The sequence below is a fragment of the Pan troglodytes genome, chromosome 1, assembly GCF_028858775.2.
Source record: "Pan troglodytes isolate AG18354 chromosome 1, NHGRI_mPanTro3-v2.0_pri, whole genome shotgun sequence".
Taxonomy (NCBI): domain Eukaryota; kingdom Metazoa; phylum Chordata; class Mammalia; order Primates; family Hominidae; genus Pan; species Pan troglodytes.
Window position 1 is genome coordinate 113,334,945 of NC_072398.2, and position 23,362 is coordinate 113,358,306.

Consider the following 23,362-nt stretch of genomic DNA (forward strand, 5'->3'; position numbering starts at 1 on the left):
CTGGAGCAATCAAGATAGGGCAGCCACAGGTGCAAAAATAATGAAAGTTTGTGCATCTGATGACAGGTGTCTGGGGTAACCCTCGAACATTAGGAAAGACCCCACCGGAGGAAAGGGACTCACAAGTTAATGATTACAGTGAAAGCAGAAGTAACAACAAAAATGAGCACATGAGAGAAACAGTGGGACTTTCGTAATGTTGAAAATGAGGTGGAGAGAGAATTCTAAATTGCAAGTTCAGAGAGAGAGGCTCTTGCTGTCTGTGAAAAACAAATAGTTTGGCACTACTATGATAAGAAAAGCCCAGGGAATAAGATTCTAAAAAATTTGGGAGCACTTGATATCAAAAGAAGGAGATTTAGAATTACATATAGAAGCAAATGGAAAATCAAGGCTGTTTTGAGGGGTGCTATCAGAGGGTCATTGGAGAGGATGTAGCTTTACAATATTTATATCAGGCTGTGCATTGGCAGGAGTTCTGTAGAAGCTGGACTGAAAGCTGGAGGTAATGACGTGGGTGGGGCACAGAGCAGCTAGGGAGCTCTGATGCGGCTTTTGCTTGGGGCAGAGTACGGGAAGATATGCAAACGCTGAGGCCCCAGATAGTGCAGTGGCCTTTGTGGGCAGCACTTACAGGTGGGCTTGGAAACACTTGCCTTTGGAACATTGTTTAAAAGTAAGCAGTGCTCCCAGAAGGGCTGTAATTTCTTTAGATTATCTGATAGCAGACTCCGTGATGTTTACCAGCTTCAAGGAGATCAGACCATTGTGAAATTTTTTTTTTTTTTTCTGTAGTAAAACTAGCCCCAGCCAGCCCAACTGGGAATTTACTGCCTGAGCTGTTTTCCAACATGAGTTTTGCTGGCAAAACCAGACGTGAGTGTTCCCTCGACTCTCAAGGGACCTGTTTACACTGACTTTATTTTTACTGCCAGCTTTCAAGTTGGAAGAGGGAAATTACGTTTAAAGGTCAGCAGGTGAGCAGAAGGATTCCTGACCAGCCATTCCTGTGGGTGTGTGCCTGTGTGCACTCTGCGTACGTGTGTGTGCCTGTGTATATGTGTGTGCCTGTGTGTACGTGTGTGCCTGTGTGTACGTGTGTGCATGCTTTTCTAAATGCCAACCGTTGTGCTCTGCGCTGACTGACAAGACCTGATCACTTGTTTGCGGGCATAATGATGGGTGTCAGGCTGGTTGTTGGGCAGTTTCCTATTTGTTTATTGTAAAGAAGGTAAATCAATCTGTGGGATTTTCTGGCTTGGAGAGCAAGGGGTGTTTACTGTCAACAGGATAAGGACCAGGAGATATAAGATACTGAGTTCCACCGTGCATCTAGTGTTGGGACAGGAGCATAAAAGGTGGGGAGAAGCCAACTACAGGGTATTTCTGACTTGGATGGCACTTTTAAGTACTTGGGTGGGAAATACAATTTGGAAAATTGCTCTCTGGTGAAAGAACCAGTCAATGTAGCTAACTAAGGTATGATTAGGTTGGACTCAAATTCAATTTTATCAACTCTTCTTTTTAAATTCTTTTTTCTTAATTTCCCAAAAGATGACAGATGGATTTTCACAATTTGGAAATAAAAACATGAGTGAAGGGTTCGGAAGGCAAGTCTCTGGTCCATTACACACTTCCAGAAAAACTTAGTACCCAGAGACTCACATTACTGAGAGTGCTATCTACTCACAAGTGTTGCACTCCATTGAGAAAAAAAAAAAAAAAAACAGGAAGTTGCTGTTCTACTGAGGACTGACCAAGAAGCCATGAAATACCTTACTGTGGGAGACTTAGAAGATTGCCTACTGAATAAGGTAAGGACAGACCCGGTCTCTCCCATGAACCCCCTCCCCATTCACACTACTTCCAAACAAACCTTCGTCCAGAAAGGATCTCAGGCTGTTTCTAAAGACACATAAAATGCTCCTCAGAAAACAGACTGTCACCCATAACAATGTTTGGGGGCTTAACATATATCAGCCTTACTTCTCTTTGAGGGTCTGGTGCCCAGAGACATGCTGGGTATAGAATATAGAATGGAGAGTTGGAACCTGGGGAATGAGGGGGAACTCCAGCTCTGCCACTGACACTCGTGTGGTTGTGAGTCACTTAACCTGCCTGAGCCTTGGCCTTCTTCTCTGTAAAATGGGAATAATAATAGGAGCTTCATGGGGTAATGGAAAAAGAGCTAATGAAATTAAAACAAAGCTTTTTAAAAACTGTGAAAGTACTAGGTTTTTAAATATTATTATATTTTTAGTACACATCAGTTAAGAACTTAATTTCTTCTAGATGGTCTAGATGGTCATGTCAAATGTTAGAACTTGAAGGAAACTTAAATGTTATCTAGTTTAAGCCTTTTCATTTACGGATGAAGCTACTAAGGCATGATGTTAATGTTAAAACCAAAATATTTAAATTGACTAAGAAGTAGGCACTGGTCTGCAGTTTTCATGCCTTTACAAGTTCAAAAGAGAAGATCATTATCATAGTGATAAGTAAAATGTATTTCTTAGGCAAAACCATTAAGAGAGATAAATAAGGAAAACCTGGGATGATAAAAACTAGAGTAAACAAAGTGATTTCCCATTAATTCCTCCCTTTGAGGGCTCTAAGTGGAAGAGATATTGGCTGGCATTTTTTTCGTGGGTCCTGTATTTTTTGTAAGAAAAAACTCCAAAATTTTTAGCGTGGTGTTCAAGTAACTTCAACTGCTCTATCTTTCTACCCTCCGCTCCCCCTGCATTTCCTATAGCAGAAATCCTAAACAGTGTTTGACACGTTGAATCCAGTGTGTGCTCATGTTTTGTTTGGCCTGTAGATTATTTCTAATGTTTTTTCACAAACATTTCAAAATAGATTTTGCATAGAAATCCAGATTTCTGTCTTTCCAGGGGAAAAAAATCAGAATATTTGGCAACTACAGGTCCCAGTTTCTTGCCTGGAAACCGTGTGCTGGGGCTGAGTGTTTGTTAGCCAGAGCACGTGCTGGCCAATTCTCAGGAGGCTGATCACTCCTGTGTCTGACACTTGCTCCTGGTCCCCGCTGCCTCTCTCACGTGTGTCCCCTACTCCATTCCTGTAGGTGGTTGAGTCTCCCATTTCTGCCCAACAAGAACTGGGCCCTGAGCAGGCCAAGGGCCCCAGCTCCTCCTCGCCACTTTTCTGGCTCATATTCATCCTTCAAACTCAGAGTCCACTTTCTCAAGAAAGAGTCCCTGACACCCCAGCACAAAATGATTTTGCTCACATATTCACTCCCATTATAATTAGTATTACTGGCACCATTTATTTGATCATGAGTTTGTATATTAACTCCTGACACTTTTCTATTATCATCTTGGTTGGCAACTTACATGTCATATCATTTCATTCTTTATAAATTTCCGGAGGGAAGAACAGTGTCTTGCATACCTTTCTTTCCTTTGACATTCAGAGTATCTTGCACATATATGATCAGAAATATTTTTAGAGTTCGTTAAAGGCAAGAGTGGTGTGGAAGGCGACAGGTCAAGGTGCATACAGGATCTCATTTAATCTAATCAACAACTATGTGATGTACATATTGCCTCCATTTTTACAGAGGAGGAAACAGAGGCTTGTGGAGATTAAATAACTTGTCCAAAGTTACACAGCTAAATTGAGAGGGTACTGAAGTTTCAGCCTCGTCTTCTTTACTCCAAAGGCCGAACGTCCTCTGCCAAACTCCTCTATATCTCTGCAAACACATACTAAGCACCTGCTTTGTGCAAAATACTGTGCTACGGTTTGAGGGTAGACCAAGGCCTGAGATGTGGCCTGCTAAATGAAAGAGAAATTTTGGTTTTGGTCTCTAGGATAGCCCTGTCCCATCTGCAGATTTTGTACATAACCCCAAAGGAAGAAGGAGGGAATTTCACATGCAGTCAGGCAAGTGCTTAATAGAATGCATGGTAGACTGTAAGGGATGCAGTAGAGATTTCAACAGATTGTTGGAGGAGCACGGTGCATTAGCTCTGATGGGAAAGGTGTCTTACAGAAAGAAGAGTAGAGACAAAGCCTTGGAGGAAGTGCAGGGTTTTAATAAGTGGAGAAGTATAGGAAAGGTCTTCCAGGCTAAGGGAACCCCGTTCAAACATTCAAGGTGTATTTCATTCCCAGTCACCTTTTTCTTTTGGGGAGGCAGAACAGGGCAGTGGTTACAAATATGGGCTTTGGAAGGCTGCTACCTGTGTTCTGTAACTTACTAACTTTGGGAACCTGGGCAAATTACTTAAATATTCTGAACTTTGGTTTCCTCATCTATAAAATGGGGATAATCATAGCATCCACCTTAAAGAATGATGGGTAGGCAGGAATGAGCCTACTCTTATAAAATGCCTTGCACACAGGAAGGACTAAATAATCTTAGTTTCACGGTAATGCTGCTGCTACAGCTTCTGCTACATTTGGGGGCTGCAAATATTCTGTGTGACCCAAGCATTTGATTCATGGAAGAATTAGTCTACAAAGGAAGGGATATGATGGTGGAAAGCCTATGGTCTCATGCGTATCTATCACTGGATTTAACTTTCCATTTCTTTACATTATTAGCCCCTGAAAGACAGAGATGATGCCAGTTTTTGTTTTGTTGAAATTTTTCTAACCAATGATTGGATTTCATGCAATTCTGGAATTAAAGGTCTGACTTCTTGTTTTCTGGAAGGAAGTCCTCAGCCTTTTCTTCTCAGTAACACTCATTGGGAATGACATACACATAGGCTGCATGGTCATGGGTGTGATCAGGCCTGTGTGACATTCCTGGCATGCTACTTAGCACCACCACTCTGTCTCCGTCGCAAGGAAGCGTATCGGAATGCAAGTGAGTCAGAGTGATATTATTATAGGGGATAACCTTAAATCCCCATAATTTATATTTGAAGCAGTAAATTATTCATGAACTTGAGCTATTAATAACAGCAAATGACTTGTGGGGCAACAATGAACCTGATGCTGTGGTTAAGGAGGAGGAGGGGAAAGCAGCCCAAAATGGGACATGGACCTGTGACAGCATGGAGACATGCCTGGGAAGAGCAAGGCCCAAACAACATTTGTTTCCATGTTTTGCCATGAACTAAGTTTGGTGACAAGGTTGCCTCAAGCCTGCCTTGAGGCTGCAACTGGTATCTTGCTGGCTTCCTAAAGTTTGAGAGGCAGTAAAGGAATTCCAGGGTTGGGCTTGCAATGGGTGTCTACTTGTGTTAGAGCCTCCTTCTTTAGATCACTGTACAGCTGCCCCAACCCCACTGCCTGCTTTTCCACACCCTGAAATGAACTTCTTGCTGTATCTGTCTAGGATGTGGCCAGAATAAGTGGAGAGAAACAGTCTGGGGGTTCCGTGTTGTCACATCATGAGGGTGACAAGAGGTGTCTGGCACTAAGCCTGGAAACCCCCAGCACAAATCACTTCTGGGGCTACCAAATAGCACGGTGATGCTGTCTGGGTAAGAACTTATTGCAGGAAGTGTAGCCAGAGATGTGGGGAGGGACGAGGCTGCTCACCACCTAGAGAAAGAGGCTACTGCTCAGGTCCCACAGCAGGAGCATCACTGTCTGGCCCTTGCTGCATGACCCTTTGTGCTTGTTAGATGCCACAACAGTTGCTGATGCCTAAATACATGGAGACCTAGGACTCCTTATTTCATGAGTCTTGACTTTAAATTGAAGGCATTTTTAGGTTCAGGAAGAGGATAAAGGGTAGGCAGTACTTCTGGTACATCAGTACTTAAGGGTGTGGCAAAGTGTGATGGAAAGAAGCGTTGGAGAGCCTGTCTAATTCTACATCTAACTGCCGGTGTGATGTTAGGAAAGCTGCCTTGTCACTCTGGTCCTCCATAAAGTCACACCAGACGAGGCAATTTCTGAGGTCTCTTCCATTTCTAAGATCCTGAATCTAAGTTGCAGCAGAAGTGATGGAGGAAGAAAATTAAAACTGGAATTTGTGGTTCTAGGTCTCAAAAAGCATTATCTTATTCTGACTTTCACCTTTGGTAATCAAAACAGGTCATAAGGGTGAACTAATAACCTGTGTAACTAGTGAGAGATTATAGTTGTTTTCCAGGAGTGTGTGATCTTGTCCTGCTCGGTAAGAATTTCACCATCAAATGAGGGCACAATTTGTAGAATAGATTTACAATGAAGTACTTTTTCCAATAGGCTACTCTTCACGTGTGTTATGTGCATACATACACACACATGTACATACATACACACATGCACACACACTCTTAAGCTTCTATTTAAAAATGATTTGATGGTGATGAATTTGTCATTAGTTTATTAACTCAGGAAACAAAATATACATACATATATATATATATATATATATACACATATATGTATAGTCACTGCTATGTTACTAACATTCAAGTTCTATGGAATTACATCCGTGGGGCTGGCAGATTCAGGAGGCTAGTCTTGGCCTTCAACACGTTCTGAGAACCTAACTATTAGAGAATACTATTTCTCAACCACTCTGCCTGCAATGTTCTATCTAGTTAACACTTGTATTACTTTTCTCCACTGTACCTGCTCAGACTTCAGGTCCCTGAAGTTGCCTAATGTTCCCTATTCTACCACTAGCTTTATCCGTTCTTTATTCCGGCTGGAAAATATAGCCCACTGCTGAAACCCTCTGTTGCTTTTTTATCTTTCTCCAGCTCTTGCCCAGCAAACTCCAATCTTAGCACCTCAACTCTTACCTTTGGAGGGCTAAGAGGTGGTGGAGCAGATCTCACTAACTGAACTTACTGATATCCCACAGCCTCAGAGACTCAGCCTCAGCCAAGTCTTGACACTGTCTGGTTATCTTTACTCATGTACCTAAACAGTCTCTCATTCCTTATAGCAGCTATCTCAGCAGTCTATCGCCTGAAATCTCTTGCCTTCCACTTCACTCTTAGCTCATTAACATCTCCCACTCTATAAAGAACATAGACATCAGACTGGAAATCTCTCTGATTTTCACTGCCCCCTACCCTTTTATCTGTATCTGCATGCACACTTTTCCCCTTCTTTCTTTCTGCCACACCAAGATGAATTCCTCACTCAGGCCTCTTGGATGTGCATGACTCCTTTTGGGTGGGAAATCCTTACAAACTGGTTTTGCTCTCTGCTACCTCTTCTTTCACCACTGACTCTTTTCTCTCAGCATTTAAACATGTTTACACCTGTGTGTCATTTGCAAGAAAAAAAAAACTGTTCGCATCCCTGTTGTTTTGGTTTTCCCCATAGTAAAATTCTTGGGGCCAGGCGCGGTGGCTCACACCTGTAATCCCAGCACTTTGGGAGGCCAAGGTGGGCAGAGCACGAGGTCAGGAGATTGAGACCATCCTAGCTAACATGGTGAAACCCCGTCTCTACTAAAAATACAAAAATTAGCCAGGTGTGGTGGCACGTGCCTGTAGTCCCAGCTACTCAGGAGGCTGAGGCAGGACAATCACTTGAACCGAGGAGGCAGAGTTTGCGGTGAGCCAAGGTCACACCACTGCACTCCAGCCTGGCGACAGAGCGAGACTCCATCAAAAAAAAAAAAAAAAAAAATTCTTGGAGGAGTTGCTTACCTCTGTCTTCACTTGGTTTTCTTCCATTCACCCTTAATCCACATTTAATGTGCACCTCTTCCCCACCATTAATGCTAGTGCCCAGTGTTCCCCCAACACAGCAATCCTATTCTAGCTGTCAGACTCCGTGGACACTTGGGGGCCTTAACTCACTCAAGCACTTACTGTTGACTTTGTTCTTGAAATTCTTCCTTTACTTTCAGGACCTCTCACGGTTTATTCTCCCACTTCACCACCTCTTCTAAGGCAATTGTGTTCTAAAAATATCACAGGAACAATTGCACAGGCATGAGGAGCACAAATTCTCTCTTTGTGCGCCTCAGGCCTGGCTCAATACCTGCTATTTTCTCATTCTAGAACAACTTTCATGCCCCCTTTTTCCTAGCTAACGCCTAGTAAGCTTTCAAGATACAACTCCAACACACTGTGCCTCCAGAAAGGCCTCCCAACCTCCAAACTGGATGAAGTATCCTTTTTCTATGTATCCATAGCATCTGTGCAAACCTCTACCTTGCACTAGATTGCAGTGATTTTAATTTCCAGGTCATTTGTCTTGCTTTGTCAAGTTATCTATAAACCTCGTGGCAACATGTATGCACAAAGCACAGCATAAAATGGATGTTCCACTCAAATTACTCAAATGGAATTGAATCACAACACAGATGGGAAGTCCTGTGCTGGAGAGGACCCTTAAGTTTTGGCTTCTAAAACCTTTATTTTTGTCATTTGTTATTTTTCCCATAATAGCATCCCACAATTGTATTCTGTGCTTACATTTGTCTTCCTCACTACTGTGAATGCGTGGCCGTGTCTATCTTGTGCATTGCTGTGTTCCAGCATGTAACAGTGCCCACCACAGAGGACATGCTAAACAAATACTTACTGATGAACTGACCCTATATGTGATATACAACATGTCTAACAATAGGTGCACAGTCACATTCTTATACTATGAACATATGAAGTTGGCTTGCTGGTTGATGAGAAGTATGAGTGAGGTCTCAGGTGACTGGCCTAGTTGATGACTTAGCTTAGGAAAACAGGAGTCTCTTTGACTTGGACTTTTTTTTTCTGGCTGTCGTGATCAGTTTATGGGTGTCTCAAAATGACTCTAGAATATGTAGAAACAGCCATTATACCAAATTCAGAGAGAGTATAAAGATTCATAGATGGGCATTAGATTGAGATGTATCAGATATTGCTTGAAATTGGCCCCTGGCTGAAGGAGCCTCTGAAGGAGAGTCTTGCTGTCATGACAGCAGCTTGTAGGTGCCTCCTGAGCAAGATGACAAAGTGCCCCCTCCATTTCAGAAAAAACTTGCAGACCCTTCCGTATCTTATTTGGATTTTTCTGTGTCTCTTCTGGAGTTTACTAAAAGTTCCTTTGTGTTTCCCACAAACATCTATTTCCCTAAACTTTAAGTATCTGATTAGTGTTGAGTTTTCTATGAGAATTTCCCAATTCTTCATAACTCACTGTGGTAACTTTCTGTCAGCAGAAACATGCCTTTTCTTAAGGGTCTAGAAGCAAAAGGCAGGGGTGAGTACAGAGGCAAAGAGAACCATCATTTACTGATGACATCAGTGGGAAGCAGGCTGCTGGGTGCTGATACATGTTAAGCGGTTTAATATTCACACCATGGGCAGCAGGCATGACAATACCATGGTAGAGTCTCACCATGGTTCACAAAACCCTGTGTGATGATCTGGCCCCTGCTTTCCTTTCCAAACTCACGTCCTATCACTTTCCTTTTGCCGGATCCAACCACAGTGGCCTCGCTGCTAGGCTTAGAGCATTGCCTATGTCAGAGGAAGAACATGGAATCTGCTCTCCTAAGCTGTCTTCAGCCTCACTCAAATGGCACCTCTTTAGAGAAGTCTTCTTTGTCCATTGCCCACCCTAACTCAAATAGCTGCCCCTTTATTCTCTAGTCCCTTATCATATTTTATTTTTCTTCATGGGACTTATCATACTTGATATTACATTATACACACACACACACAGACACACAGACAAACACACACACACATATATATATATACAGGAATACATATATATATACACATTTATATGTGTGTCTGTGTGTATAATATCAGGTATGACACTATATATTATAATATTGATATTATATGTTACAATTATATATAATATATTATGTATTATATCTACATTTATTCCTATATTTTCAGCTAGAGGGCAAGTATCTACATTGTTCACTGTTGTCTTAATCACTGTTGTGTCCCCAGCACCTGGCCTGGCACCTGCTACATAGTAGGTCCTAGATAAATATCAAATGAATACATCTGTTACAGAAAAGAACATTGAGGCACCACCAAGTGTCTTCTCAATGGAGTCAGACCTAAATTCATCTCCCCGGCATCTTGGGAAGGCAGGATTTTTGAGCTGAACTCCCTCAGTCACCCCTTGCTGTACCCTTGTCTCCTCACTCTCTTATGCCGGTACCTTGGGGCCCACAGAGGAAATAACCACCTTTGCTGGTCCCTCTCACACCCAGGTGGACTTGAGGCGGCAGCAGATTTCCCAGGCTGTGGAGGAGGTGCAGAAAGTCGTTCATCATTTGACCACAAACATCAGCAACCAAGACATTAGATTTCAAGCTGTGCCTTACTCTGACACGTACAATGAAAATATTAAGGTAAGCAAGTCTCGCTGTCTCTAAGTGCCACCAACAGAGCCAGGACACTTGGGCAGGTGAATCTCAGTGTGTGATAGATGCTTGCCTCACTCAGAATACTCATAACAACTCTTGTTTTCATAGGTACTCTTAGTTTTTACTATTTACAGTCTCATTTTATACATGTCATTTCAGCCAGCAGGGTGCCTTATGCTTATAATCCCAGCACTTTGGGAGGCCAAGGTGGGAGGACGGCTTGAGGCCAAGAGTTTGAGACCAGCCTGGGCAATGTAGTGAGATTCTGTCTCTATAGAAAAAGAAAAAAGGATAGATGTTATTTCCTTTGAGCCCCCACATTCCTAGATGAGAAAAACTAGGCTTAGAGAAGTCAAATGACTTGATCAAGTCATATCAGAGGCTTTCGATTCCAAAGCACATTCCGCTGTCACAATCAAAGCTCAGTTAAATACACATTCATTTATTAAGCACCTACTTAATAGATTGGGGGTGGGGTGGAGGGAACTGAAGGCATCCGTAAGAAGACAGTTGAAAGTCATAGTCTGTGGGTTGCAGATGGGGAAGGAAGAAAGTAGAAGAGGTGCCACTGAGAAGCTGCAGGAGCAGACTGGCAACCCCTCTCCCTGCTAAAGAATCCCACCCAGTGTAAGCCAATGGGTAACACCAGCATTCAGGCAACACAGCAGTGAGGGCAGAGCTGTACACATAGAAACGACCTTACTTAAACCTGTAAACCACCTTGTGGAAAAGACAGTCTGGTTATTTCCATTTTAGAGTTGAGAGAAGTGAGATTCTGAATCATTCTGAATCTCCATTATTCTTTATCTCGATTTTTATTATGCCACATACCTCTTTCACTTTGTATTAAATTTGTATGTATTCATGGCCCATTTCTCACAACAGACTGCACATCCCTTGATTGTAAGGACTAAGTTTACTGTTCGTTTTGTTCCTAGCACCCAGCATGGTGTGTGGCACATGGTAGACACTTAACGTATGTGGAATGAATGAATAAATGAATGAGCAAAAGAATTAGTACCTGAGCAAAAGACCATTGCTGGCCCATTACATCTCAAGGTTGGTGGATGCAAGAACCACCCAAGAGATTCTGGGATTTGTGGATTCTGAAACAGAGTCAGATTGTAGGAAATTAATCCCAGGGTGAAGATTATAAAACCAGACTGAATCCTGGAATGCTAGAATATCACTTGCCCAACTCTACCACCCAGGCCAATCTAACTTGGACACACATAGACCAGTGACTAGAAATAGAGATATTGCATTACTTTTCTTAGCACTATACCCAAGGAAATTTCCTTCAGTGGTCCCACTTAGAATTCATAGCTTAAAATATATCTTGCATTTATATATGTCATGTCTTACATATTAAGTTTTGAAAATAGCTACAGCATAGCATATAAAATTGCTTTTAACTTAGATCAAAATCAACAAGTTTTTGTTTGTTTCACTTTTTTGCTTGTTTTTTAAAGATAGGGTCTCATTCTGTCACCCAGGCTGGAGTGCAGTGCTGCGATCATGGCTCACTGCAGCCTCAACCTCCCAGGCTTAAGTGATTTTCCCACCTCAGCCACCTGAGCAGCTGGGACTACAGGTGCAAATGCCACCATGCCTGGCTAATTTTTTTATTCTTATTTTTTGTAGAGATGGATTTCATCATATTGCCCAAGCTGCTCAACAAATATCTACTAAGCACCACTTATATGACTAATAACATGATAGTTGTGCTTTTGAATTCACATGAAAGTGAATTGAAATAATGTACAGAGCTGAAATTCCAGGGACTTTAGATGTTTTTCCTCTTTTTAAATCCAGCTGCCTTTCTATGGGTACCAGAAGTCATGTGGATACATCATCTAAAACATCAAACTATTGTTTTCTTAGAGTTAGACAGAACCAGCTGGAGCTGATTAGGGCTTTCCCCACTCAATGGGTCAATGACTGGCCCTGGGCAAGAGTTAACCAAATTCCATGGTCAGAGCTTTACAGGAGGAGGAGGCAGCTGACTCACAGCCGAAGGCGTGCGTGCAGTGGGACATGGTCATAGTTCAAGCTCCTTTGACTGCTCTGTTTACCCACTTGTTCTATCTCTTGGCTGCCGGTCTGCCTGCTTTCCCCCAGTCGTTGCTTCACTGGTTCCTGGAGAAAGGGGTTAGGTAGATTCTGATTGTTTGCTTTTTTTCTTTAAGCTTAGAGTCATCTCAACAGCTCACATTGTCTCAACAAATAAGCTTTCATTTTGCCTTTATTTTGGAAGGGTTAGTCATGAACACTGACCATAGGTCATCAGTACAGGCCAAAAAAAAAAGGAGATATTTTACAAAATCTGTTACCTCCCCTCCTGTTACTTCCCACCTTTAATCTGTGTCAAAACATTCACCATTCCATGTCATTCATTGTTGGCTGAGTGCCAGCCCAGGGTAGAGAAATAATAACTGAACAAGCTGTCCAAAGACCTAAACTCAAATTCTGACTCTTCTACTTACTGGTTGTGTGTCCCTGAGGAGATCTCCAAGCCCCTCTGCATCTTGAATTCCTTATCTGGAAAATGGCAACAAAGCTCACCTTACTGTGTGACTGTGAAGTTGAAATGGTCAAATGCATTAGAATTACGGTGTTGCGTCTGCATGGAACTGAATGCATACTCATTCTTCTTTCTCAAACCTTAGGTCTCCTCTGGAGTTCCTGGTTTAGTTCACTGTCTTTACTTGTATATTCATGAGATAATAAACTCAGCAAGTTAATTTACTTGCCCGAAGTATTTACAATGATTCAGTAGCAGAACAAAGAGGTAATCCACTTGTAACACCCAGGTCGAGGTCTCCATGTATCTGGTCACACTGCTGAGGGTGGAGTGGTTAACAGAGCTGCCTGGCGAGACAGGTTGGTTCCCAGGACTTCCGTTACCTCCTGAATCTGTGAATTCATGCTTGTTTTCAATCCTTTCCTGTCCCTAGGTTTTGGCTCCCAGTCAGTTCCTCATCACAGTCCCAATAAAAGGCCTGGCCGGGTACAGGGAGGCCAGGGAGCAGCACTGGCGGTACTACACCCTGCAGGGCACCAGGCTGCCCTGCCCATTGCGGGACCCTGAGGGTCTGCAGCAGTGGCTGGAGGTGGAACAGTTTATGAAGAGCCTGTGGCAGTGGCATGAGACAGATGTGAACATCGACGGAGATATTGTGCCTGCCAAGGTCCTCCTAGTGTTCCGGAAGCTGGTGGAAAATGCAATTAGAACCTGTCACCTCTCAGGTGAGCTGATCAGGAACAAGTGCAAGGGTAATTGCTGGCATTCCCCTTTCGCTCTATAAAACCTCTGTTTGGGTGTTACCTGCAGCTCACAGCCTACATTTGAGAAAATAATCATGTGCTCTTCACATTTATTTAATCTTCATAATATGAATCAGCTTTATTTTCCTGCTGTTGATGCACAGAAGATTGGAATTCATACTAACAAAATAGTCTTGTGGCTTTAAGAAAGTTACTGTGCTGGCATAGATATAAAATGCTGTGGATTATGCACCTTAACCAGGCTTAAAAACTTAAGCGTATTGTTTTTTAAAAAAGCAAATTATTCACAAACCCCAGGTCTTCTTTATTAGCACATTTCTACTGCAGCACCTCCATCTGACTGCAGTACCACAGGGTGCTGAGATTCCACATTTGGAAACCACTAACTTGTACCAAAGCACAAAATCCAGGAGCCATAAAGAACTGACTAAGTTTGACAACTCCAAAGTCTTAAGCTACTGTACAGCATATGCACACACACACACACACACACACACTCCCTTTTTGTTCACGCAAAGCGAAAAGGTGAATTTCAAACTGGAAAGAAATGGCTAATTTTCTTAATTTATAAATCAATAAGAAAAAAGATGAGCTGACCAGTAGAAATAATTACCAAAAAAAAAAAAAAGAATCACAGAAAAAGAATACAAATGGCTTGCAAAAATAAGAAAAGGCATTCCATCTAATGTATATTTCAACATATATTAGAATATACCTAATGTTGGGTGCATTAAAATACCTAGCAAGCTAAAAGAAATGAAAAGTTTGATCATGCTTAGTGGCGAGTGGGCATGGTGAAATGGGTTTTCTCATGTTGTTATTAGAAGTGTAAATTGGTGTCTCCTTTTTAAAGGGCAAGTTGTCTATATTTTATTTTTATAATGTGCTTACTTGACAATTCAACAATTCCAGTTCTAGAAATATATTTCTACAAATACACAAAGAAATGTGCACCAGGATATTCTCTGCCATAGGTTTTATAGTAGTAAATAGCTAGAAGTAATCTAAATGGCTAACAAAGGAAAATTGGCTAAATTAAATTATGCTATCTCTGCCTACTGGACTACTATGCAGCCTTTAAAAAGAGCAGGCATATGCCCATGCATACATACAGAGCTATGAAAAATGCACGTGCTAAATAGTTAAGTGAAAAACCAAACGGCTAAACAATATGAGATTCCATCTGTGTGAAAATAAAAGGATGTATTCATACATACATTTGCTTGTCTAGACAGAATAGTTCTGAAAATGTCCATAATGGTAATAGTTTATGTTTAATAGATTTTTTTACTAAGTAGAATAAGTTTCATGGGTTATTTAATTTACTCCTCATAACCACACAATACAGTAAGAATTCTTTTCCTACCTGTTTTAGAGATGAGGAAACTGAGACTTAGAGAGATTAAGTCACTTCTGAAGTTCACACACCTCGTAAGCAGAGCCAGCTGCAGGGCAGGGTGTGGGCTGGCAGGGTGTGGGCCGGCAGGCTGGCTGCAGCATCGGCTCACCTCTTATGCTGTGTGACATTATTCATGGTGAAAGTGCAAAGCAGAGATTCAGAATGGGCAAGGTTTATGAGGCGCTTTTAGTAAATAATGCTAAAGTGCCAGTTGTCATGTTCCTGTCTGGGCAGCTCTGATGAGATGCAGACAAGCCCTTTATCCCACCCTGGCCAGGGAATGTTTCCCTTTTGAACAGCCTAACACAATTAATGTGCTTCCATTTTCTTCTCTGTGCAAGGAAATGCAAAACAATAGATTCCAATCTATTTCAAGAATTGGGATGAGCAAATAAGGATGAATAGATCCTGATCTATTCAAGACTGCTTATCTTTATCTGCAATGAAGGCAAACAAACAAAAACTGTACCTTTTGAAAGAAGAAGGAGCAAATTGGAAATGAGGAAATTATAGTATGTGAGCTGGAAAACTACTAGATGCGTTAGTTTTCTCTTCTCTTTGCCTGGTTGGAAAACGAGGCAATGGAGACTTCTTTCAAATCACTCAATCCTCTGAAACAGTGGCTGTGACGTGCTTTGATGTATTTTGTGGTTACAGGGGTTTCTGATGATAGATACCTCTGAGGCTCGGCTGGCTGAATGGATGGTAAAAACAAATACCATCTAAGAGACTGAGGCTCAGATAAAAGAAAGGTGAAGCCGAATTTCACCAAAGGCATATGCATAAATAAGGAGGCTGATGCTGTCCCTAACCAGTGTCAGAATATCTAGGTGAAGAGGGGGAAAAAATGGCATTAGCCTTCCCTATGTTTGCATTACTCTGAAAACCAACACTTAGATATTTGGGTGGAATGGAGAAGGATATAGAAAAATAGTTAGGTTTCATTTTACAGTAGCAAATACAGAAGGTCCCCAACTTGCCATGGCTCAACATATGATTTTTTTACTTTACAAGGGTGCGAAAGTGATACATGTTTAGTAGAACCCATACTTCGAGTACACATACAACCATTCAATGAATTCCATGAGATATTCAACACTTTATTATAAAATAGGCTTTGTGTTAGATGATTTTGCCCAACTGTAAGTTAATGTAAGTGTTCTGAGCACTTTTAAGGTAGGGTAGGCTAAGCTATGATGTTTGGTAGGTTCGGTGTATTAATACATTTTCAACTTAGAATATTTTCAGCTTCATCAGGATGTGACCTCATCGTAAGTCAAGGAGCATCTGTACTACACTTTTTCTTTTTATTCTATGGCTTTTACTTTCAGTTGAGCCTCCTGAAAAGAATCTATTAATTTAAAAGAAAAGGTACCCCAAAAGCCTTGGGGTTGGGGGAGAAAGAAAAACCCACCAGCAATGAGACTTCTTAGTAATGTTCCGACGCTGGCTAGCTGACTAACCATCTGGTTTTGATGTCAAAACCTTGACATGCTACAGGCATTGTGATCCTTCACGTGCTACAGACATTGTGAAAGTTGCCACACCAGTTGCAAGGTGCTGGTCAGAGCAACTGCTCACAAATTTCTTGTTTGAACGCTTGTAATGTGCAAACCTTTCTCTTCTCCTTATCCATTTGGTCATTTCCCATCAGGTAAGGTCAGCCTGCTAGGAAACCGCTCTGCAGTTTGGGTTGCTGTGGAAACATCTGCATATCAGGTGGAACTGGAGCTGGTCCCCACAGTGGAGATCCCCACCACCTGGTCCAAGAAAGCCCGGTGGCCTCGATGTCTGCAGCGCTGGCCTTCCCAAGAGAGAGTCGAGTGCATCAAGGTATCAGTGGGCGGGACCCAGCTCGCCAGAGCAGTGATGCCAACAGCTTAACCAGTCACAGCATTACTGACTGCCAATGAGTTTCGGAAGGAAAGTTGAGGTGTCACTAGATCAGCAGTTCTCAAAGTGTGGGCCCTGCAGCAGCGTCACCTGAGAACTTGTTAGAAATGCAGCTTCCTGGGCCCCCACTCTGGACCTGCTGAATGAGACCCTGTGAACAGGGCTCAGCAATCTGTGTTTTAAGAAGCCCTCTGGGTGATGTGATTCTGATGTATGCTCAAGTTGGAGAACTGCTGTAGGAGAGGAAGTGGGCACCATCTTCTAACTGTCCACATCCAAGGTGGCCTGTGGTCTCCCTGGCACCCCCTTCTCATCCCCACGTAGGATGTGCTGTCTGCCTGGTGACAAGTTCCCCAGACCAGCGGACTGCTTCAGAAGTGGCTTTCTACACCAGTGAGCATTGTTCTTATTTCCCAATATTTTTCTCTTTCTTCCAGTCGTTTGGGTTTAACTTGTTGGCCTGTTCAAATTATCACTGGCAGCTGAGCTTCCTCCGTGCTGAGCAGGTGTTACTGGAACAGCTGGATGAAGATGGGGGCTGCCGTAGGAAGTGTTTTCAGGTCATGAGGCACCTGAAGGAGGACATCTGGTGCCCAGGGAACAGGCCGGTTATCACGTCCCACCATCTGCAGGTGAGTGTGGGGCAGGTTGGAGAAGACCCAGGGGCAGCTTTGGATAGGTCATTCTTCCTGTGGCCTCTGTAGGGCCTGGCCAGAGCCACTCAGAAGGGGTGGCATGTGTGAAAAATTCAGGATGAGGCTCTAGTATCTATATTTGCCATCCAACAAATTACTACTTATTATGGAAATATGTAAACTAGCACCATATGGGAGTCCACAACACCCCTGCCCAGGGTAAAATTTCCTCCCTCCCTTCCCTTTTCCAATTCTCTTCTATCCCACTTTTCCTCCCCTCTCACTTTTATTTTACCCACCAAACCAACCTGAGTGCCCACTAGGTGCCAGAAACCCTGCTGAGGTTCAGAAATGAATCACAAAATGTGGTTTGTGCCTCACACTTTGATGGCTTTATGTTTGCGCCAGTCTTTAAACCCACTGCAGCCTACGCACACCTCCTCATGCACACAGACCCACTAACACAGAGGGGACCAGGAAATGCAACACAGAGGTTACCACACACGTAGTGCCACACACCTCTTTCCAGGGTCCAAATCACCAGGCAAGGATCTTCCCTTGCTCTGCCAGCCCCTGCCTCTCCTTGCCCTAAACCCAACAGTACACATTCATTCATGCCTTCACTCACTCATTCAGCAAGTGTTTATTGAGATTACTCTGGGCCAGAGGCCTGCCCCAGTACCTGCTGTGGGCTCAACCTCTGCAGGCACAAAGGTGAACAGACACAGATGTGTTTCCTCACTCATGGCACTTCTGGTCTAGCATAGGAGATAGACATGGGTCAGGCAAGCCAGTGGGTGCGTGTACAATCACACAGTGAGGAAGCACTGGAAAGGGAGGAGTGTGGCTCTGTGAAGGCTCAGAGCAGCAGAGCCTGACCTGGACTGGGCAGTCAGGGGGGCCTCCCTGGAGAGGGGGCCTTGGACCACCCTCCCGACTCCCTCTTTCTCAAATTGTGAACCACACAGAGTGAAGTGTACTCTCATGTAGCAGCTCTGTGCAGCCTGCTGGGGTAGGGAGGTAGGAGACTCTTGCAGGACACCCCAGCCCAGCCTAGCTAGTGTGGGTCTAGGAGCTTCAGCCCTCCTCCCTGGCCCCAGAAAGGATGGACTCCCTTTCTACTCAGGTAAGCACAGGTCCCTGGGGCAGTCACCTATCTGTGAGGTGCCTTCCTCACATACCTGTTCCTTCTCTCATTCGATGGACAAAACTGTCTTCCAGCCCCCTGTTACTCTGTCTGCTCTAAAGTAACTTATTGAAGGACAGATACCACATTGGTCTTGTCCACCTGGCATGCTGACCTAACTCGATGCTCTTATTCATTGGGAGAAGGTGAACAAAACCTCCATTATCTCTCCCAATGCTTTGTACATAGCAGCACATTAAATATTTGTTGAGCAAATGAATGAGTGGCTTCACATCTTACTCAACTTTTCTCTTTTTTTCACACAAAATCACTAACCTTGCTTCACCTTCTTATCTTTCCAATAACCTGTCCATTTTGACCTGTGGAAGAATCTGTTAACATCTCATTCACATGCACTGGGGCTTTTCTCTGGAGTTCCAACATTCTCAACGTGTCCCAAGCACACTTCCCTAAAAACACGCAGGCTGTTCTCCTGGATGGAGGGCATGTGCTTGCAGAAGATACTTTGATTCTTTCTGTGGATTTAGCTTCTCTTGCTTTCCTTTATACAGGCCACACTAGAAGAGGCAGAGCTGAGACGCAAACTCAAGTCTATCTCATATCAAAACCTCATAACCTTAACGATTGACTTCATTACCTCTCAATTAAGATGGATGGAAATACCATTCGGTGACAGGAATATTTCAGGCAGGATTGAATGGGGCCACCATGGATCTCCCAGCCCATGGCTGCTTGCAAATCTGTACTCCCCACAAGGGCTGACTTCTATTCTGATGGCTCCTACGTCACCTGGTGGATTTTAAGGCAACTCCTTAAGGATTCTCTGTTTCAATCCTCCCTGACCCACCTGCATGGCACAATAGAATTGGGCATCCTCAAGGATGGGCATTTTTTTTAAGTGGGCTATTTCTGGAGTAAGATAAACAGAAAGTGCTAACTGCCTTTTTCTCTGGTCTTCCATCCTTAGTCCACAGACAGAATTATCTCCCATTTAGGTATCCCTGCCCTTGAAATGAATGTGGCTGGTGATAAACGTGGTGCTAGACACCATCCCAGATGATGACTTGAGTGTGCTGGATCCTTGCCAAATCTTCATTTTGAGGAAAGTGGAAGAGGTTGGATTGCAAAACAGCATTAGGAAGCTGTGGCACTCAGCCTTGCCTCACCTTAAGTCTGACACTCTCTTACAAGGCCCTCACCTTCTCCCCAAAAAGGCTCTGCCCCAAGACTATTTCATGTGAAGCAAAAGCTTATCTTTTATTGCCTTATTTATTCCTAAAACCCACTCAAAATACATTGGCTTGCTTATAATGAGCTTAACTGCCCCAGTTTGCTTAGGGAGATAAAAGCTTAATTAACAAGAGGAATTAACATTTTTTCCGGTATCTAGATTATCTTCGCTTGCATGAAATTATCTCTAACTCATTTATTCATAATAATGTAATCTAAATACATAGTTGCTATGAACTTACAACTGCTCTAAAAAATAAAGACTGTATAAAAATAACTCAATATCTAAACCATAACATTAATGGATAATTCATTAATTCACTTATTCAATAAATGTTTATTAACTTCCTCTCATGGGCTAGCCTTTGCTGGGTACTGGGTAGCTTAATAGTGAATAAAAATAGGCATCATTCACTGCTCTCATAAAGTTTATAATCCAGTAGGGGAAATGATAAAATTAATCACATAAATATAAAAACTACTACTGTTGTCGCTGCTTCTTATGAGAAGTACATGGCTAAGACAGTGTGCAATGGGTGTACTAGGGAAATTTGATCTGATGGACAAAGAAGGGAAAGAAGTGTGCCCTATGCAGCCGAAGCAGGATGTGCAAAGGCTCTGTGGTAGAAGGGAGCATGAAATGTCTGGTGTCGCTACATGAAGAGAGGAAGGGAGGACACGGGTCAAGATGAGTCTGGAAAGGAAGGCAGGGACCAAACCTTATAAACCACACCAAGTTAAGGATGATGTTTTTAGCTAACAAACAATGGGAAGACCTTGAAGTATTTTATTTTATTTATTTATTTTTTTGTTTTTGAGACGGAGTCTCGCTTTGTTGCCCAGGCTGGAGTGCAGCGGCATGATCTCGGCTCACTGCAAGCTCCGCCTTCTGGGTTCACGCCATTCTCCTGCCTCAGCCTCCCAAGTAGCTGGGACTACAGGCGCCCGCCACCATGCCTGGCTAATTTTTTGTATTTTTAGTAGAGATGGGGTTTCACCGTGTTAGCCAGGATGGGACCTTGAAGTATTTTAGATGAGAAGGGAAGTAGATGTATATTGGCAGCAGTATGGATGGTGATAGTTTGGATGGTGGCAAGAACAGGGATGGACTGATGAGATCACTACTGCAGAGGTCCAGCGAGATGTGGAGGCAGTGTGGAGGGGGATGGTAGAATAATACTGGAGGTGAAGGTAAATGGGTAGACTCGAGAAATACTTAGACAAGAGGATTACAGGACTTGACTGGGGACGGTAAGGGAGAAGGGCGACTCCTAGGTTTTCGTGTTGCACAACTAGCTAGTTAAGCAACTCTGGAGGCAGATCAGGTTTGTGCAGGAAGAGCAGGGGTTCAGTTTGGACATGTTGGGACTGAGATAACTTTCAGATACTCAAGAGATACACGGTAAGCAGGTCAGAGGAGAAGTCTGGGCTGGAGACACAAATTTGCAAGTCATTCATATGTAGTGAGAATTAGAGCTGCTGTGGTGGAGGCAACATAGAGCTGAGGAATGAATGTAGACTGAGAGGAGAAGAGGGCCTAGAATTGAGCTTCCAGAAACTCCACTTCTCAAAGGCAGGCCAAGGAGTAAAAGCCTGCCAAGGAGGCGCTGTAATGCTAGGAGAAAAAACCCAGAGAGTAGATTGCTTGGAAGTCAAGTGAAGGATGGCTCAGGAGGGAGGGTGTGGGCGAGAGAACCAGGTCTACTGAAAGGTCAGGTAAGGTGCAGGCTGACAAAGGCCTATTAGATTTAGAAACGTGGAGATCATTGGGCCTTGACGAGAGGAGCCTTTGAGGATTAATGAGAGAAGAATCCATATTGGAGCAGACTGAGGCAAGAAATGGGAGGAGAGGAAATGACCACAAATAATAGAGCCGACTCTCCAGAGAAGCCTGGATTTGCAGAGGGAAGAGTGAGGGCAGGAGGCAGATGTGGGGTTGGGGTTGCAGGAGAGCTCTCAACTTGTGAAAAGCAGTTGAGGAAGAGGGTAATCAGTCATATACAGTTCCTGGAAGATGGGATCCGGGGCCCTGTGGAGGGATCAGCCCCACAGGCAGAAGAGGCAGAAGCAGGGAGGAAGAGAGGAGGGTGCCGCAGTAGGCAAGATCTGTCTGGTTTGGGAGGATGAGGGCTTCCATTTTCCCCGTAAAGTAGGAGGCAAAGACATTGCCTGGAGTAGTGACCATTGGAAATGTTGGAGGAGAGTGAGGGAATAGATTAGGGAAGAGGTGCGGGAGACCAGCTGGCAAACTGAAGGCCCACCTGAAGTTGGGGATTGTGAATTCATGGTAGATCCAGTCTGCCCAGGCAACTCTTTTCTCCCTCCTTCCAAGGCCACATAAGCTCAATAATTGTTTCCAAGCTATCCTCCTCAATTGCCGGAAACAATGTCTGACAGCACTTCTCCCTTCCACAGACTGTGCTCTTTTGGACCTGCGAGAAATATCCCCACTTTAAAGACTGGCAGGTCTTCAGCAAAGCATTTCTGCGCCTGGTGAGGAAACTGCACAAGTGCGTGAGCCAGCACTTCCTGAAACACTATTTCGTCCGGAACAGCAACCTCTTTCAGTGCACCAACCCGACTGAACTGGACACTGTGGCCCAAAAGCTGGCCACCTTCCTGAAGAACCCCCAGATCGGCCCGCTCTGATGGTTGCCCCAGGCTGGGAGGCTCTTGGACATTTTATTCTGGCTTAACCTTGTTCTTTGGATGGTTCCTCAGTCAGGTGCCAGGATCCTGCCTAGGAGAAAGGCCATGAATGGCAGCGGAAATTACATCAAACCAGTAACACTTCAGCAGGGGGAAAACTGTGCCCCAGGATGTCTGGCCCAGGCCTCCCTGGAGCCCAGCAAGCATTTCCGCCCTAGCTAATTCTCCTGGAGACAGCTCTCATCAGGCTTCCCCAGGCACAGATTTGGAACGGGTGACAGTTCTGAACTTAGTTTCCCTTGTTCAGGCTCTGATCGTCTCACAATGAAGATGGAGACAGAACCCCTGGAAGTCTGGACATGAGCCTGCTGGCCAATACTGTGCCCAGCCCACTGATCATGGGCACATTCTCCTGCCATTTGTAAAATGGGAATGTTAACGTGCCTACCTCTGAGCAGGGCTGTGTGCCTATGAAACTGTGCTGGCGCCTTTTCAAGGGGAAGGCATTGGATCAACACAAAGTGTTCCTGGTTGGTTGAGTAGCTGGTGTTTGCATCCTGGATCGGTACCCACAGCACTTACGCAAAATTGCACCTGATGAGTTAGTGAGCCTGTGCTTCCCTGCTGCCCTCCAGCTTCCTTAGCATGTGGGTCAGTGGCTCCTGATGTTCTGTCTGCTTCCCTGGTATTCTCTAAGCAGGGAGGGGAGTGGTTTTGATGATAAGTGTAAGTCAAAGATGAAAGTACAACTCTTGGCCTGATCCCAACCATAGCCCTCTCTTCGCTTCCCATGCCATGGGCCATGGATGGAACTTCCTTATATATTTATGTAAATAGCCTAGTACTATGATCTGCATGGAGTGACCTTA

The 23,362-nt window shown here is 43.7% G+C and overlaps 1 protein-coding gene across 3 annotated transcripts; it reads left to right on the forward strand.

The window, feature by feature from the left end:
* Positions 1-219: 219 nt before the first annotated feature.
* MAB21L3 (mab-21 like 3) lies at positions 220-23,362 on the forward strand. Of its 3 annotated transcripts, XM_063797922.1 has the most exons (8): positions 565-676; positions 796-977; positions 1,555-1,814; positions 10,097-10,237; positions 13,210-13,501; positions 16,594-16,772; positions 17,270-17,464; positions 22,260-23,362. In XM_063797922.1, the coding sequence occupies exons 3-8, from the start codon at positions 1,767-1,769 to the stop codon at positions 22,491-22,493; spliced, it is 1,089 nt and encodes a 362-aa protein (XP_063653992.1). In that variant the 5' UTR covers positions 565-676; positions 796-977; positions 1,555-1,766; the 3' UTR covers positions 22,494-23,362. The 3 variants fall into 3 exon arrangements, with proteins under 3 accessions (XP_524811.4, XP_063653989.1, XP_063653992.1); XM_524811.7 differs by having other exon boundaries at positions 220-977; XM_063797919.1 differs by lacking the exon at positions 22,260-23,362 and adding an exon at positions 19,166-20,193 and having other exon boundaries at positions 220-977.

Coding starts and splice junctions, on each gene's coding strand:
- MAB21L3 (XM_063797919.1), top strand. CDS start 1,767: ATGAAATACCTTACTGTGGGAGACTTAGAAGATTGCCTACTGAATAAG. Junction 10,238..13,209: donor CGTACAATGAAAATATTAAG/GTAAGCAAGTCT, acceptor TCCTGTCCCTAG/GTTTTGGCTCCCAGTCAGTT. Junction 17,465..19,165: donor TCACGTCCCACCATCTGCAG/GTGAGTGTGGGG, acceptor TCCTTTATACAG/GCCACACTAGAAGAGGCAGA.